The sequence below is a fragment of the Brassica napus genome, chromosome A6, assembly GCF_020379485.1.
Source record: "Brassica napus cultivar Da-Ae chromosome A6, Da-Ae, whole genome shotgun sequence".
Taxonomy (NCBI): domain Eukaryota; kingdom Viridiplantae; phylum Streptophyta; class Magnoliopsida; order Brassicales; family Brassicaceae; genus Brassica; species Brassica napus.
The window spans coordinates 3,545,057-3,561,536 of NC_063439.1; the positions used below are offsets into that span (position 1 = coordinate 3,545,057).

The 16,480-nt window shown below is 34.5% G+C and overlaps 4 protein-coding genes across 4 annotated transcripts; all 4 read left to right on the plus strand.

Moving 5' to 3' along the window:
- Nucleotides 1-3,274: 3,274 nt before the first annotated feature.
- LOC106346288 (nicotianamine synthase 3) lies at nucleotides 3,275-4,508 on the plus strand. Its single transcript, XM_048782082.1, has 2 exons — nucleotides 3,275-3,312; nucleotides 3,359-4,508. Exon 2 carries the CDS (start codon nucleotides 3,410-3,412, stop codon nucleotides 4,379-4,381), a length of 972 nt encoding a protein of 323 aa, XP_048638039.1. The 5' UTR covers nucleotides 3,275-3,312; nucleotides 3,359-3,409; the 3' UTR covers nucleotides 4,382-4,508.
- Nucleotides 4,509-4,727: 219 nt separating this feature from the next.
- Nucleotides 4,728-5,799, plus strand: LOC106346287 (transcription factor bHLH149). The gene has a single exon (XM_013785567.3). The coding sequence runs from the start codon at nucleotides 5,009-5,011 to the stop codon at nucleotides 5,624-5,626; it is 618 nt and encodes a 205-aa protein (XP_013641021.1). The 5' UTR covers nucleotides 4,728-5,008; the 3' UTR covers nucleotides 5,627-5,799.
- A 6,579-nt stretch (nucleotides 5,800-12,378) lies between these two features.
- Nucleotides 12,379-12,891, plus strand: BNAA06G05330D. Its single transcript, XM_013789698.1, has one exon. It carries the CDS (start codon nucleotides 12,379-12,381, stop codon nucleotides 12,889-12,891), a length of 513 nt encoding a protein of 170 aa, XP_013645152.1.
- Nucleotides 12,892-13,782: 891 nt separating this feature from the next.
- LOC106346285 (importin subunit alpha-4-like) lies at nucleotides 13,783-16,413 on the plus strand. The gene is given in 10 exon segments (NM_001315745.1): nucleotides 13,783-14,013; nucleotides 14,162-14,258; nucleotides 14,351-14,442; nucleotides 14,550-14,681; nucleotides 14,867-15,052; nucleotides 15,161-15,324; nucleotides 15,425-15,503; nucleotides 15,588-15,716; nucleotides 15,807-15,934; nucleotides 16,029-16,413. Coding segments are annotated over 10 exon segments (1,623 nt in total).
- Nucleotides 16,414-16,480: the final 67 nt, after the last annotated feature.

A 16,480-nucleotide genomic window follows, 5' to 3' on the forward strand; every position in this document is an offset into this window, starting at 1 on the left:
AACCTCTGATAAGCTTCACATCATATAATATGTAAAAAAATGCATAGTATGTAAATCGAACCCTAGATTTGGGTGTAAAAGTTTTTAAACTTTTTAACCAATAAGATATGGTGTTTCCACATGCATTTTATTTATTCTGATAATGATAGTACGATAAAATTGGTAATGTAATATGAAGACAAAACTATTGATGAAAAAGAAGAAGAATAAAATGTGAGATGGACAACCCAGTTCAGTAGAACGAGAAGATAGAGTTGATAGTGTGAGACCGTGATTATAAACAGGTTGCTTGACCAAACATACTTCCTTTCAAACACTAACATTGACAACATCAACTAAATTGCAAGACTTCTTACATTTAGTAAGTACTGAATTATCAAATGTCCATTTCACTTGAAGATGTAATATCTTATTGGCGTGTGCCTTCCACACACTTCTTATGGCTCTCCTTAATTTTCCTTTGATAGACTTCATGAATTTCTCAACTTCTTCACGCAACAATATCTCTTTGTATTGTATACATAAATAATACAACTTTTATCTCATTTTTAGCTCTATGGAATCCTACGAAAACAACAGATATAGAATTCGCTTCAACAAAAAAAGATAAACGCATATGTAAGAAAGAACATTCATATTTAACATGATCCAAGTGCCACACCGATGCTAATAGAGAAACAGTACTTAAATCTCGAATTCAATTAAATTTCTACAGTTTAAAAAGTTGTAGATTATTTAGTAACAAAAGGACCTATTACTTTTGTAATCAGAAAGAATGTAACTACATGATTTTTTACATAAGTTTGCGTTATATGTTAGCAAACCTTATTTGGAACAAATAGGAATATATGATTGGATGCGGCAAATTGCTACAGTTTAATTAGTTGTAGATTATTTAGTAACAAAAAGACCTATTACTTTTGTAACCAGAAGAATGTATTATTTTTTACATAAGTTTGCGTTATATGTTAGCAAACCTTATTTGGAACAAATAGGAATATATGATTGTATGCGGCAAATATATTAGTTACGTTGGCCGTTGAGTTAATGCAAGAGGCACTAATGCATACATGGAATACGATTGTTTGCATGGTGTGTCATTCTCTTAACGGAATGTCCCTCTTTTCAAGTTGGCGTGTGTCTTTTTATCCCTCATATTATTCGCAAACTCGTCTCACATATGGACATGGACGATTCCAATTTCATATGGCTTGTTTTTGTCAACGTATTCCATATATGTTACTTTCGTAGAATTCCTACAAGCTAAAGTGTGATAAGATGCTTTTTATTCTTTCTAGATAAAACAAAAGAAAGAAAATAAATGGTTGCGTGAAGTATTTTCGAAAGAAATCATGAAGCAAATCAAAGGAAAACGGAGAGAGCCGTACGAAATGTGCGGAAGGCACACGCCATGCATGAAGATAATACCTTCTTCCGAAATTCACATATTCATAATATTCTCTCAAATGAAAACTCAATTTGATTTTGTCCTAATTTTTTTCTTCCAAATGTTAGTAATCAGCTACCCTTTTGTATTGTTGTAATCATTTTTGTTTCAACGCGTCTTAATGAAAAAAAAAATTAAGATTTGTTGCTTATATGGAAACCTGAGTGTTGCAGTACACCAATTTAGAAACCGAGAAAGCTTAAATTATAAACCGAGAAAGCTTAAACCATAATTTTGTTTCATTCACTCCGCGAAGGGAGTCGATCACCACCTAGTAATACAATTAAACACGACGACGCTTGCCAAGTCACTTACAATCAAAACTCTTTGTAACAGCTCTTGATTATTTGGAACATCGCAATTTTATTGGACTCTTTCATGTCTGTACAATTATGTGTATCAGACAATATAATAAGGCGAAACTTTTTTTATTGCTTCATACAAGTTGGGAGAAGCACATAGTCACATGAGTCTCATAACTGTTTAGGGCTTGGTTTTGCATATAGATGATATAAAGTTACTAGCAAAGTCGTTAGATTTGACCGCTAGCTAGGTATATTTTAAAATATTTTTTATAATCAATTTTAATGTTAAACATCAGTGCTAAAATCAGAGCATGTAGATATTAATTTCTGCGATAAAAGATAAGATGAAAAACATCAAGCAATAAACATATCATTGTCACCAATGCAATATCTATGGTACAGATCTTGCTTAATACAAATTAGCTATTTTCTAACAATTTTGGATCTCACACATGCATGTTCACACAAGTCAGAGTAACTTGAAGATTATAAAAAAAAACTTGTGTAGTTTTTAACAACACATATCTTTAACAAAAATATAAGAGAGAAGTCTAATGACAGTACACGTCTTGCTTGATACAAATTATCTATTTTCTAACAATTTTGTTTTTTAATTATTCCTTTATTCCATTTATTAAACTGGGCATTACAACTTTACACCTAAGAGGCGCCCACAAACGGGTAAAACATAACAAAAAAACTTTACCTATACCAAAATCTTCTACCTACCTCCAAGAAAAAATCAAAGCTTCTAACCTTCTTCTGACTCTCCAGCCTCTTCGACTCTTCTACTTATCACTGCAAAACTCACTTAACCCTCAGCTGTCAAAGAAACTGAACCAAGTGGCAAGCAAAGTAGTATCGGTTCTCCTTGAGTTATGAGCTCTTGATAAAGGATCCAATCGTACCTGAATCGTTTGTTTCATCTCGAGAATGATAGCCCGAGAAGGACGAAAACACTGGTTATGAATTCAGGCCAACAGCCTGAATTCTATTTTTTAACAATTTTGGATCTCACACATGCATGCTCACACAAGTCAGAGTAACTTGAAAATTATAAAAAAAAAACTTTTGTAGTTTTTAACAACACATATCTTTAACAAAACTATAGGAGAATTTTAATGACGTGCAATTTCAATTTTTATGATTTAACAATTCATCGAGTAATCTAAATTATTATTTATATGAAATGTAAAACACAAACCATAAAACTAAATTAAAACTCCATCCTTTAAACTTACATATTAAGTCTTAACACCTAAACAAAATAACAAATCTTTAATATTAAAAGTTGTAGCATACTTTTAATAGATTATATATTATATATATATATATTAGTTTATTTTTTGAAAAGGTTTCCAGTTACCAAAATAAATTATCGACGTGATAATTCAAAAAAAACAAACTAAGTGTTCAACTTGAATCATGAAATGCTAAATAATTCATATTCGTTTTTGAGTTGATGTGGTCCCCACCTTACCCTAATAAATATCCATCCCTCGAAACAGTTCACACCACCCGAGAAACACAATATCTTGAAGAAAAAAAAAACGAAGAAAGTTTTATATTTTTTTTTTTTTTTTGGTTGACAAAAAAAAAAAGAAAGTTTTATATTTTTATCTTTCATTTGAAAACAAGAAAGCCTCATAGTGTCGACATGGATTGCCAAGAGGAGCAACTGGTGAACACAATTTGCGATCTCTACGAAAAGATCTCAAAGCTCGAGAGTCTAAAACCATCCGAAGATGTCAACATTCTCTTCAGCCAGCTCGTTTCCACATGCATCCCACCCAACCCTAACATCGACGTCACCAAGATGTGTGACACAGTCCAAGAGACTCGACAAAAGCTCATCAAGATCTGTGGCGAAGCCGAAGGTCACCTAGAACATCATTTCTCTTCGATCTTGACGTCTTTTGAAGACAACCCACTTCACCATTTAAACCTTTTCCCTTATTACAATAACTATATAAAACTCGGGAAGCTCGAATACGATCTCCTCACACAAAACCTAAACGGTCTTGTCCCAAGGAATGTTGCTTTCATTGGATCTGGTCCTCTTCCTCTCACTTCCATCGTTCTTGCTTCATCCCATCTCAAAGAGACAGTCTTCCACAACTTTGACATCGACCCGTCAGCGAACTCGCTCGCCTCTCTTCTGGTCTCTTCTGATCCAGACATCTCTCAACGCATGTTCTTCCACACCGTTGATATTATGAACGTGACGGAGAGCTTGAAGAGCTTCGACGTCGTGTTTCTAGCAGCGCTTGTTGGGATGAACAAGGAGGATAAAGTTAGAGTGATCGAGCATCTTCAGAAACACATGGCTCCTGGTGCTGTCCTCATGCTGAGGAGTGCTCATGGCCCGAGAGCATTTCTTTATCCGATCGTTGAGCCGTGTGATCTCCAAGGATTCGAGGTTTTGTCTATCTATCATCCGACGGATGATGTTATCAACTCCGTGGTGATCTCGAAAAAGCTCCCTGTTGTCTCAAATGGGAGTGTTGTTGGTGGACCATCGTGCTTGCTCATGCCTTGTAACTGCTCCAAAATCCATGCTATAATGAACAAGAAGAAGAAAATGATGATCGAGGAGTTGGAAGCCAGCAGGGAAGAACAATTTTCTTAAAAATGACGTTATTTCTTAATTCACTGTCTTAATTATGGTTTGTGTCTTTGTGTTGTGTGTTGGTGTATTTCTCTATCCATTGTTCTCTGGTTTGTTATAACTTATAAAAGTGTATTTGTTTCTGCAAGAGCATGGTAGAAATGTAACGACACATCCAACTCATGAAACTACAAAAGAAAGTATCAATTTGGAAAATGTTGATGCAATATGCAAAGGATATTGTTTATTTAGTAGTTTTCAAAAACCCCAATAAGAAATGAAACAAGCCCAACAATCTTTTTATTCACCCTTCCTGATCCTCAATTTGGACATTGGACATAAGCTAACAAAATAATTTAAGGCCCATTATAATTATTAGGCCCGGCCCGTTGAGCAAACAAAATACCGGTAACTAAGGGCAAAAGTGGTATTAAACTGTTGACGATTCTTCTCGGTCGAGTGGAGGAGATATATAAACAGCTCTCTCCCTTCATCTTCATTTTGTTTCTATACAGTCACATTCTGAAGACTCCATTTTCCGAAGCTCTCGTCTTGTTTACGAGTAGTAGTGAGGAAGACGAAAAGATTGTTGTTGTGGTCTTGTGACTATTTACACTTCTTTTAGAATCTTTCGTTTGATCAGATTTGATGGTGGATTCTCTGTTTCCAAGCACCGAAGCAACCGTTGACGACGCCTCTCCGGAGTCAAGACGGAAGAGGCGGAGGATATCAGAGACGGCGAAGGAGACGGCAGAGTCATCAGAGATCAACCAAGAAAGCTTGAAGAGATGGAGAACCAATCGTGTGCAGCAGATCTACGCCTCCAAGCTCGTCGAAGCTCTGCGCCGAGTTCGTCAGAGATCCAACGACGGCGGTAAAATCACCTCCGCCGCGCGAGAGATACGCGACACGGCGGACCGAGTTCTCGCCGCGTCGGCTCGCGGCACGACGCGGTGGAGCAGGGCGGTCTTGGCCACTCGCGTCCGAGCGAGTCTGAAGAAGCACAAGAAGGCGAAGTTAACCGGAGCTCGCAAACCGAGAAAAGACACCGCGGCGGAGAGGAAGCGGAGTAAACTGCCGGCGGTTGAGAGAAAGCTGAAGATTCTCGGGAGGTTGGTTCCCGGTTGCCGGAAAGTCACCGTGCCGAACCTTTTGGACGAAGCGACCGATTACATCGCGGCTCTAGAGATGCAGGTCCGAGCCATGGAGTCTCTTGCAGAACTCCTAGCAGCCGCCGCGCCACGGTCGACGTTGACCCGACCGTAACGGCGGCAGTTAGTTTGTCAGTTGTTAAACTAGCTTCTTTTTTTTTTTACCTTTTTACCCCCTTTGTTTGGCTCAAGTTTTTTTATTTGTTTCTGTTTTATAATTTCATGTATTTTATTTCTCTACATTGTACATTACTTTGTTTAGTTGTATCCATTTTGATCATCTTAATATTTTCCTTGAATCACTTTTTCTTAATCTTCTAAAGGAAGAAAAAGAAAGGCAACTAATCTTGATTCCAAAGTGTTAATAGACCCTTAAAAAGATAAGTGTACACACAAAAGAAGATAAGAGAAGAATAAAAAGTTTTAAAATGAATTGCAACTTGAAGCAATTCAGAAAAAAAGAGCATGTGCGTAGACGGCCTAACGTGTAGAGAACACCCACCTTAATTTTGGGGCCAATGGACTCCATGTGATGTTCTCATTTTGACTTTTTCGACGTTGAAGTTTTTGCACTATTGCTAGAGTGCCGTCCAAAACTATATTTTGCTACTAATGCCTCTCTTTAACTTTGAAGCTGATTGATAAACCTTTTAAAATAACTTTGACACTGATTGATAAACAGAAAGATTTACTTTCAGAGTAACTTTCGAACTGATTGATAAACAAAAAGAGTTACTTTCTAGATAACTCTGACTCTTGAATGATAATATTTTTTTTACTTTAAAGTTGTAGAAGACTTGACATTTACATTATCGTATAAAAATACAAAGGTAGTGTAAGTTTGTCAGAAGAAGAAATCCACTAGGGGAGAGCAAGTAAGTAACATTGAAACAAGTGTGAAGGACCACAACATTAGTACCAAAAGAAGGGGAAACAAAAAGATTGAGAAATGAATCTGGAGGAACATCTTTCTTCCCCTCTTTAAGTCTCCCCACGTGTGCTACTTCTTTTTTACACCCCAATATGTCTTTCTTCTTTGTATTCACACTTTTTATATATATCAAATTAATGGCAACATGTCTGTGGGTCATTGTGTTTTTGTTTCCAGGAAAAAAGTTATTAAGGTGACGAGGTGTTTCTCACAAAATGATTTCCACAAATCTTACCCGGATAACTTTTTATTAATACGATTGTGCATCCACATTTTATCCTTTGACATTTCTTATCCTGATATTACGAGTTGTTGATATTAGTTAACGTATTCACATGATATTTGGAATTAGTAGAACAAAATAAGAAACAAAGTATATATATAAATGCATCGAATGATAGCTACAAAACAAAACAAAAGAAAGGGGAAAACGTGGAGTTGGCCATATGTGGCTAAAGGGGTAGACCCAATGTAATCACATGCAACCATGTGACTCCAATTATGGACCTCATATGTGAATGTGGCCGAGGAGGTGCCAGCTTTTGAAGAATAATAGTAGTCTACTCTTCCTCCTTTTTTTTTTGTACAGAGCTATATAGTATTATGAATGAGAAACAAATTCACCTTGTCATTCATAATTATCAAAAATAAAAATTATCAAACTTTTTTATTCACTCACCTTGCTTTCACTAGTAATGTCACCTAAAATAACGTGTAATTTCACTTATTAGATTATATTATTTTCGTAGTTTGGTTGTCTATGTATGTTTTAATGATGATTACAGTATTTATAACAAAAAGTTAGGAATCAGATATCCCCGTAGAGTGAATCAAAAGAGAAAATGGAAATCCAAAATTCAATCGGTTCAACCGGTGGAAATAACCGGAGCCTCAAGACTATATGGCTTGAGGTGTTGGGAACAATGTGTCCTGGGACGAGAGAAGCAAACAAAACCTTCTTTTGAACAAAAATTTGACTTCAACAAAAATACTATCGTCCATATCTTTTCATTCTCACATCAGATTAATAGATATACATATATAGGTTTCTTATATGTGAGGGAATTTTGTGTGGTGTAATTACATGGAACACGTCGCAAGACAGCATGCACTCGCACATGTCTTCGGCAGAGAAATTTCGTTGTCTTTGAACTGTGCTCGTGTTTTTCTACATTTCCGCACGTGCTCTCAAGTCAACCATATCCACTTAACTCATAAATTTTTGCTTCTATCTCACTGGTAACATACATGCAACTTTTCCTTTTAAAACCATTTATACCGAAGTTAATATTAGATCGTTATGACTTTTGCATGTAATCAGTCACGTACTAGAATTATACGCCAAACAAATTCACTCTTTATATCCCCATTTGGATGACCATGAAGATAGCGAGGGAAGAAAAGAGCATACAATGAAAAATGCACAAATTTTTTATTCGTAATGTGAATATCCTAAGTCTTAACTGATATCAACTGTGCATCTCTATTTCAGAGTAATTCACAAGTTCATAGACAATCAGAAATTTGAATCTATAGCGTCTAAGATCCATACACAAATGAGTATTATATGATGAGATTTAATTTCTTGCTCGATCAACAAAGAGTTTTCAACCATCAAAACTGCAACTAGATTACGACCATTTGGTTTTGGTTACAAATTTGTATTTATATTTCTAATTTTCTATTGACCCAAGTTTGTAACCCAAACCAATTGCATATAGTTGTGTTCTTGTTCCATTATTTTTATGGTTTGTGCTAGTGGGCTATTACATATCAAACCCAAAAATGAACTTAATATTTTACTCTTTAATTTACCTAGTACGTAAAGATGATGCTATCATCCTTTAGATTTGTTTTCTTCATCATCAAACATTATCATGCCATATCCTGAAAATTTTATTCTAAACTTCAGTGGAGGTTTGATCAAAAAAAAAAAAAAAAACTTCAATGGAGATAAAACAAAAAATAAGAAGCAAAGGAACTCAATATTGCACCTAATAATCAGAGCCTAGAAACAAGCGAGCGTCGACCTCCTTGCTTTAAAGCCATTCTATCTACATGGTTAAAGTTTTCTCAAACCGATCCCGGGAAACCACTTGATGATCGTCCATAAAACCTGAGAACCTCTTCTTCATAGAAGCTCGCCCTCTTTCCCTATCATTTCCAAATAGTCTCTTTTTGCTAATCAACTAAGTTTTACAAATCATAAAGATCGCTGCTTCATCAAGTTTTATTAGTTTGATGCAATATAACTAACCCTTCAACCAAATCTGAAAACTTGTGATGGAAGGAACAAAGTAAACGCAAGTCTCATAAATCTGTGGCTTTCTATAAGATATAAGTGTTGAAAGAGATGACTAATAAAGATTGACTGATTTGAGATCGATGCATTGAGATCTCATATGTGCTTTGATTCCAAACAAAAATGTAAGAGACAAGAGCTCTTCAATGTTTAATAATATTTTTTGGGATGCAAACAATAAGTTCTTCGTACCATACATCCAATATTACAGAAGGTGGTTTAAATTCCATATGTAAGAAATGTATATATCTCAGTAACCCTTTCTCTTGTGAAACTAGGAAACGTATAATGCAATTAAGAGAGAAATTCTTGATAGAGTTATATTTGTACAGCAATTCTACAACTAGAGAAAAATGATACGAAAATGTTTAATTTTTTCACTATCCGAAATCTATAAGCAATGGAAGAACTTCCGCGAAAGTTCATGTTTATCCCAAAGATTTCTGCATTGGAGACTTCTATGTTTGAATCAAGTTCAAATTTTGTTAGAAGAAAAAATTAATTAGATTTGATGTAGTGTGGTATTCCTTCCATTCTATACCACTAAATGCATTTTTCTGAAATTGACTGGATCAGTTAATACGGTATATTAAAAAAAAAAATCATGCAGTGATGTTTTGAAATCAACTATATCAACAGATTAGAAAGACACACATGTTTAAATGACGACATGTCGACACGAGATATCTGATTAGACATATTTTTTTGTCAACTTATCTGATTAGACATATAAATTAAGATTCCCGACCGAGCGATTTTCTGGAGTACGTGTTATTAATAAGATTGGGTTAGACCAGTCTTGAGAGACCGATCAACTGACATGCACAAATTTACAAGCATTTACATTGGTTCATTTTTTTCTCTCTTTTTTCATTGGTTCATAACCAGTGTGAAATCAACATTCTAATCGATCCAGTTTGACAATTTCTACTCGGTTTGTTCAAAACTGTATTTATACACATTTAAAATCTAAGAGTCTATTCAAACCAGAATTTTCACACTACAAACTTTGGTTTGTGTTACAACGCTTAAAATAAATAAATTGTAATGCCATTATCTAGTCTCAAACCTGGCACATGAGACAGAAGTAGCAGAATTAACCACAATTTTTTTTTAAAACTAATGCCATATAAAATTTTAATATATTTTGATGTCTAAAACACCAACTTCATGATAATTTTGCATATAAAACATTTTATAAATATCTATTAATAATAGCAATCATAATTAATTCTAAAAGTCATGTCTTTTCATTATAATTATGTTCATGTCTGTTTATTAAAAAAAAACTGTTTATAAGAGTTTATGGTCTTTTTGTTTATATCTGCTTGCATTTTTTAAAATTGTATCTCTCATTAATTTATGTTTTTTTGAATTAGTACCTCTTTGTTTAAACTAGTCTCATACCTGTTTATTTCTTTATTCTTATTAATAGATTATTGTTTTCTTCTTATTTGTTGTAGATAATCATCAAACACCGGTTGTTATTGTTAAACAAGAAGCCATATTGGTCGCAATGTTGAAATGATACATATATGTATAATTTCATCTAATAATTATTTATTTTATTTCGTAGATGGAGAACAATATTTGAAAGCTATAATAGGGATTCCAAGCAATGTTTTAAAATGTGTCTCTTCATTATAACTTTGCTCATAAATGTGAATTATATATTTTTGCTCATAATTGTTTATTGTACTTTTCTCTTATAATTGCTTTTGTTTTGTTTTTACTTTTTATTGCTTTTGTTCTTTAAATTGTATTTTTCATATATATAATGTTATGTTAGAGATTTAAATGAACATTTGCAATTTTTTAAATGAACCATTACAATCTTTGATGATTAACCGTTGCAAGTTTTGATGTTCAACTATTGCAATTTTTGGTGGTCAACCATTGTAATATTTGGTGGTTACCCATTGCAATCTTTGGTCTAAATATATATAGTAGTAGTTGTGAGTAGTGAGATATGCAATAACAAAAAACATCAAATAAAGATAGAACTATATAAAATAAGAGAGAGATTCACCACCCAAAGGATCATATACAATCTTTGGAGAAACACGTATAAACCTTGAAAACTTGTTTGCATTTGGTTGTCTTATCCTAAAAAAATATTTCATATAACTCAAAAGAGTCAAAATACTTTTTAAGAAAATTTATTTGATCTTCAAATGCTAAACAAATAAACGACGATAAAAGTTATGAGGTATTTGATGGTAAAATTTATGGTTTTTTTTAGAAATGCATGTGTTGCAAAGATTTATTAGAGTGAGATGAAGAGTGGCAAAGATACAATGAAAAGTACCACTTAGGGATACACCATATCAATTGGTAATCTATCAATCATATTATTAGTTCACTGCAGAATAAGTCTATTTAAAGAAAAATGTTGAGAAAATTTATAACAAAATCATGGCACATTTTCAAAATCGCACCAAAATAACCTATTTTGTCTTACTTAATAATTAGATAATTCCTCAAATTTTTTTTAAAATTTACTAATTTTATCTTAAATTTTATCAATATATTTTTTGTTATCACTGTTTCATTTTACTGTAATTTCTTAAGAATTAGATACACGATTTATTAGTAACTCCATATGAATTTTGGAACTGAAAAAATAAAAGAAAATAAAAACACACAACTCTTATTAAAGACTTTTTCACCATGCATTTTTTGGTGTTTAGGTATCTTGAAGTATTAATTAGAAATCTGTTTTTAATAATCGTAAAAATATTTTATTATACTGTTTTCAACCATTTATCATTTCAAGAAATGTTTTGAAGAGTTATATCACTTTCTCAAAAGCTTTTCGTTTGCTACATATATCTATTCATAGTCTATTTTTAGAATTTTATATTTTCAATTTTAAATATATAAATTTCAGAAATATTTTTAAATATCAACTTTTATATATTATTATTTTATGTTCAAAATTTTTTATATATAGTTTTAATATAGTTTCCCCCCGCGACATCGCAGAGGTTTCATTCCTAGTTAAAATAATATCAAATATTGAAAATAACATAAAATTATTGTTTTGGAGATAATAACATAAATATATTTTTATCAAAAAATGTTAGAAAGTAAAACTTATATTACAATGATTCGTTTTTATGAGCTGGTATGCGAACATTTCAATAATTTCATGTATATATCGACCATAATATTGAATTGCTTTAACCAAAAGAGGTATAAGCGTTTCAATTCCACATATATATCGTCCATAATAACTATTAAATCGCATTTACCAAAATAGTTTATTTAATTTTAAGAAAGTACGAATCTACCAAGTTAAATTAGTTTTTAGTCAACTTTCCTTCTAATACATTTTTCAAAAATATAAAATGAAATAACATAAAAATTATGATTTTTCGTCAATGACGTAACATATTATAAAGAAAAATATAAATTATAAAGGAAAGGTTAATTTTTTCTGCTTTATGTATATATAAATTATGCATTCCTTTATATTTTACATCGATATACTTCCTTTTCTATTGTATTTTAGTTATAGAAGAATTTAAGATTTTTTTTTTTTTTTTACTATAAATTTTGGTGGTAATCTCAAAGCTCATTCACCTCAAAATTATCTCCTTTACAAAATTTTGCAATCAAACCAATCTAAAAAATGAGCCTACCAGTGTCAGCTATGGTGTTCTCTGAAAACAATGTAAGAGTAGCTGAAGAACGGTACCGAAGAGGCAATCCGAAAGGAGCCCTTGAAGTTCTTCATGCACTAACATTTGTTTTCCCAAACACCTCTACGAACCATCGTAAGATCTCGCAGGTTTACCTGGCTCATCAAATTCACTGGAGGTTCATAAACGCCAGCAGTTTTACACTCCACGACGTCCTCGGACTCCCCCCGTTCTGTAGCTATCAAACAGCCCGTAGACAGTACATGAACATTGTGGCTAAGCTCTGCCCCGAGAAAAACAAATCTGTTGCTGCCAAGTTAGCTTTCAAGATCATCAACGCAACGTGGATGGCATTGTATGGTCCTGAGGAGGGGAGTGGGGTTGGCAACATCGAACGAGAGTTAGGGATCATGTTTCAAGAAGATGAACCGCCTCATCAATCAGTGAGGGAGGGAAAACGTCCTTGTGTTAATATCATCGACACTGACTCTGATTCTGATTAGTCCTAATCTATTATAACTATCAAGCTTTTCATCTAGTTGTCGGGATACAAAACCCCGTACTGTTTCCTTTTCTTTGGTTTTATTTGTGGCTGTATTATCCTAAGTATTAAATCTTAATCTATCAAAACTATCAAGCTTTTCATCAAATTATTGGGATATATAAAACTCCGTCTTGTTTTTGTTTGTTTGTTATATTTGTGGCTTTTCTTATTCTAAATATTTCGAATGTATCATATCATTGTTCGTCGTTCTAGCCATGAAATATCCATCTCTTTTTCTCAACATCAAATTTTCATTAATAACCAATATTCGAATACAATTTTTTTTTTTTAATTTCAGTAGAAGTTTTAACCACAAATACAATCATACATCATCTTGTATTATCCAAAAATATTTGATGGTTATCTATGTTACATGGTTAAGCGTGCTTTACAGAGGATTATTGTTTAGACGGACAACGTCTATACCGACTTTTTAATAAATCGATTCGTTCATACCCGATTTGCTGACTAAACCAATTTTTAGAGCACCGCTACAACATAATCAACAGTCAATATACTTTTATACCACTGCGAGAACAAATTAATTCTAGCATATCCTATAAGAAAGAATCCTTAGTCATGAAGTATTCATGCAATCATGCAAAATTAAAATTTGTATATTCTTCACCAAAAGCAAACTCAAGGACACTCTTTGTCACAACGAAGGTTCCAAGTAGCTCCAACAAATAATTAAAAAAAAACTCCGACCAGACCAAACCAAACTAAACCAAACCGGATCAGACCCGACAGCAACAGACGAGACGACTCATCCTCCACGATCTCCTTCTCCATTTTCAGTTCCATCGTAAGATCTCAGACAACGAAGTGGTTTCCAGAAGAGTGAGCCAAGATGTCGCTGAGGCCGAGCACACGCGCGGAGCTGAGGAAGAAGATATACAAGACAGGTGTCGATGCCGATGAGGCGAGGCGGAGGAGAGAAGACAACCTCGTCGAGATTCGAAAAAACAAGCGCGAGGACAGTCTCCTCAAGAAGCGCCGCGAAGGCATGATGCTCCAGCAGCAGCCTCTCGGAGCAGCTGGTCTCGATGCCCTCCAGAGCGCTGCCGCCGTTGAGAAACGAGTAACTCTCTCGCTGATCTGAAGTTTAATTTTGGATCCTATGATCTGTTTTGTTATTAATGGATCTTTGATTAGATCCTATATTACAACACATCTAGTAACTCACGTGCTGATCTTCTTAACGGATTGGATCTTTGATGATGTGGCAGTTGGAAGGTATACCAATGATGGTACAAGGTGTTTATTCTGAGGATCCTCAAGCTCAGCTAGAAGCTACTACTCAGTTTAGAAAGTTGTTATCTATTGGTAAGTATACTCTTTTTTTTTTTTTACTTTCAGAATGTTATATGTGTGTAATAGACAGACATCTGATGGTTGTTTTGTGATTTGATGAGCAGAGCGCAGTCCTCCAATTGATGAGGTGATCAAAGCTGGTGTTATCCCTCGTTTTGTTGAGTTTCTTCGAAGGCAAGACCATCCACAACTCCAGGTTTGTTTCATAATTTTCTTACTTTTTTTAGATTTGCCCCTTATGGTTTGTGACTTTAATAAAAAAAAACAAAACAAAAAAAAAACACTTAAGAATTGTCTTTGCAGTTTGAGGCTGCATGGGCTTTGACTAACGTTGCCTCAGGAACATCAGATCATACTCGGGTTGTGATTGAACATGGGGCCGTACCTATCTTCGTTGAGCTTCTTAGCTCTGCTAGTGATGACGTTCGAGAGCAGGTTTGCCATTAACTATCTATCTATAGATAATTGTAACTCAATTTTTTTTAATCTAAGATATATATTGCATATTTTTTTTTTTAATATGAAATGATAGTCAGCCAAGTGCTTCTCTGTAGTTTTTAGGTTGCTAAAACGTTAATGTTTTCTTATAATAAACCTTTATTTATGTTTATCCGTTGTAGGCCGTGTGGGCCTTAGGGAATGTTGCTGGAGACTCGCCAAACTGCAGGAACCTTGTTCTCAGCTGTGGTGCTCTTGCACCCTTGCTGTCTCAGTTAAACGAAAATTCAAAGTTATCCATGCTAAGGAATGCTACATGGACCTTGTCCAACTTTTGTCGTGGGAAACCACCAACACCATTTGAAGAGGTAGGGATGAAGAAATGTATTCTTTTTATGTAACTTGATTGCTTATGTTTGGTTGCTTTCATCCTCGCGTTACTCCGAATATTGATGTTTGATATTCATATATTCCAGGTGAAGCCTGCCTTGCCAGTTCTCCGGCAGCTTATTTATCTGAATGATGAAGAAGTTCTCACTGATGCATGCTGGGCTCTCTCCTACCTTTCAGATGGCCCCAATGATAAGATTCAGGCTGTGATCCAGGCAGGTGTCTGTCCACGACTTGTGGAGCTTCTGAGGTTAGTTCCTTATTCCTTTTAAAATTTGAGTGTTGGTTGCTCTCACTAACTTTTCTTATCGTTTTGTTTTTGTTTACTATCTGATATATATTTCTTCAAGTCATCCATCACCTACGGTTCTCATTCCTGCCCTCCGAACCGTTGGGAACATTGTAACCGGTGATGACTCTCAGACACAGGTACCATTGGTCAAGAATGATACTTTGTAATGTTTTGGTGTTTGTGTTTATTATATTGACTACACATGTATGTTTGCTTTTCAGTTTATAATTGATAGTGGAGTACTTCCACACCTTTATAATTTGCTTACGCAAAATCACAAGAAAAGTATCAAAAAAGAAGCTTGTTGGACAATCTCGAATATCACTGCTGGGAATAAAGTTCAGATAGAGGTATGAGGCTTTTCATAAAATATTGATAATCATCAAAGTTTCAGAGGCTAAAGACAAAGTTTTACTTACTTTATCTTATTCAAACAATAGGCTGTAGTTGGCGCTGGTATTGTCCTCCCTCTTGTGCATTTGCTCCAAAACGCGGAGTTCGATATAAAGAAGGAAGCTGCGTGGGCTATTTCAAATGCTACCTCAGGAGGGTCTCATGAGCAGATTCAGTAAGCCAATCTCTATTCAGTGTTCACTGTTATAGTCTTATACCAACATCCATCTCAATATCGAAGAATGCTATAATATAGTTTTTGCATGCAGGTATTTGGTAGCACAAGGCTGCATCAAACCTCTTTGTGATCTTCTAATTTGCCCTGATCCGAGGATCGTGACAGTGTGCCTAGAGGGGCTCGAGAACATTCTCAAGATTGGTGAGGCTGACAAGGAGATGGGGTTAAACGGTGGAGTAAATCTCTATGCTCAGATAGTTGAAGAATCTGATGGGTTGGACAAAATAGAAAACCTTCAGTCCCATGATAACAATGAGATATATGAGAAGGCTGTTAAGATCTTGGAGAGATATTGGGCTGAGGAAGAAGAGGATGAGCAGATTCTGCCAGACGGTGTCAATGAAAACCCACAACAGGGCTTCAGTTTTGGGAATAACCAGACCGCTGCTCCCCCTGGTGGATTTAAATTTGGTTGAAAAAAGGTATAGAACATTGAATACTTTGGTTTGAGGGACAATGAGATTCATCTTTTGGAACTGTGAT

Excerpts from the sequence above, each read along its gene's own strand:
- LOC106346288 (XM_048782082.1), top strand. The coding sequence starts at position 3,410 with ATGGATTGCCAAGAGGAGCAACTGGTGAACACAATTTGCGATCTCTAC.
- LOC106346287 (XM_013785567.3), top strand. The coding sequence starts at position 5,009 with ATGGTGGATTCTCTGTTTCCAAGCACCGAAGCAACCGTTGACGACGCC.
- BNAA06G05330D (XM_013789698.1), top strand. The coding sequence starts at position 12,379 with ATGAGCCTACCAGTGTCAGCTATGGTGTTCTCTGAAAACAATGTAAGA.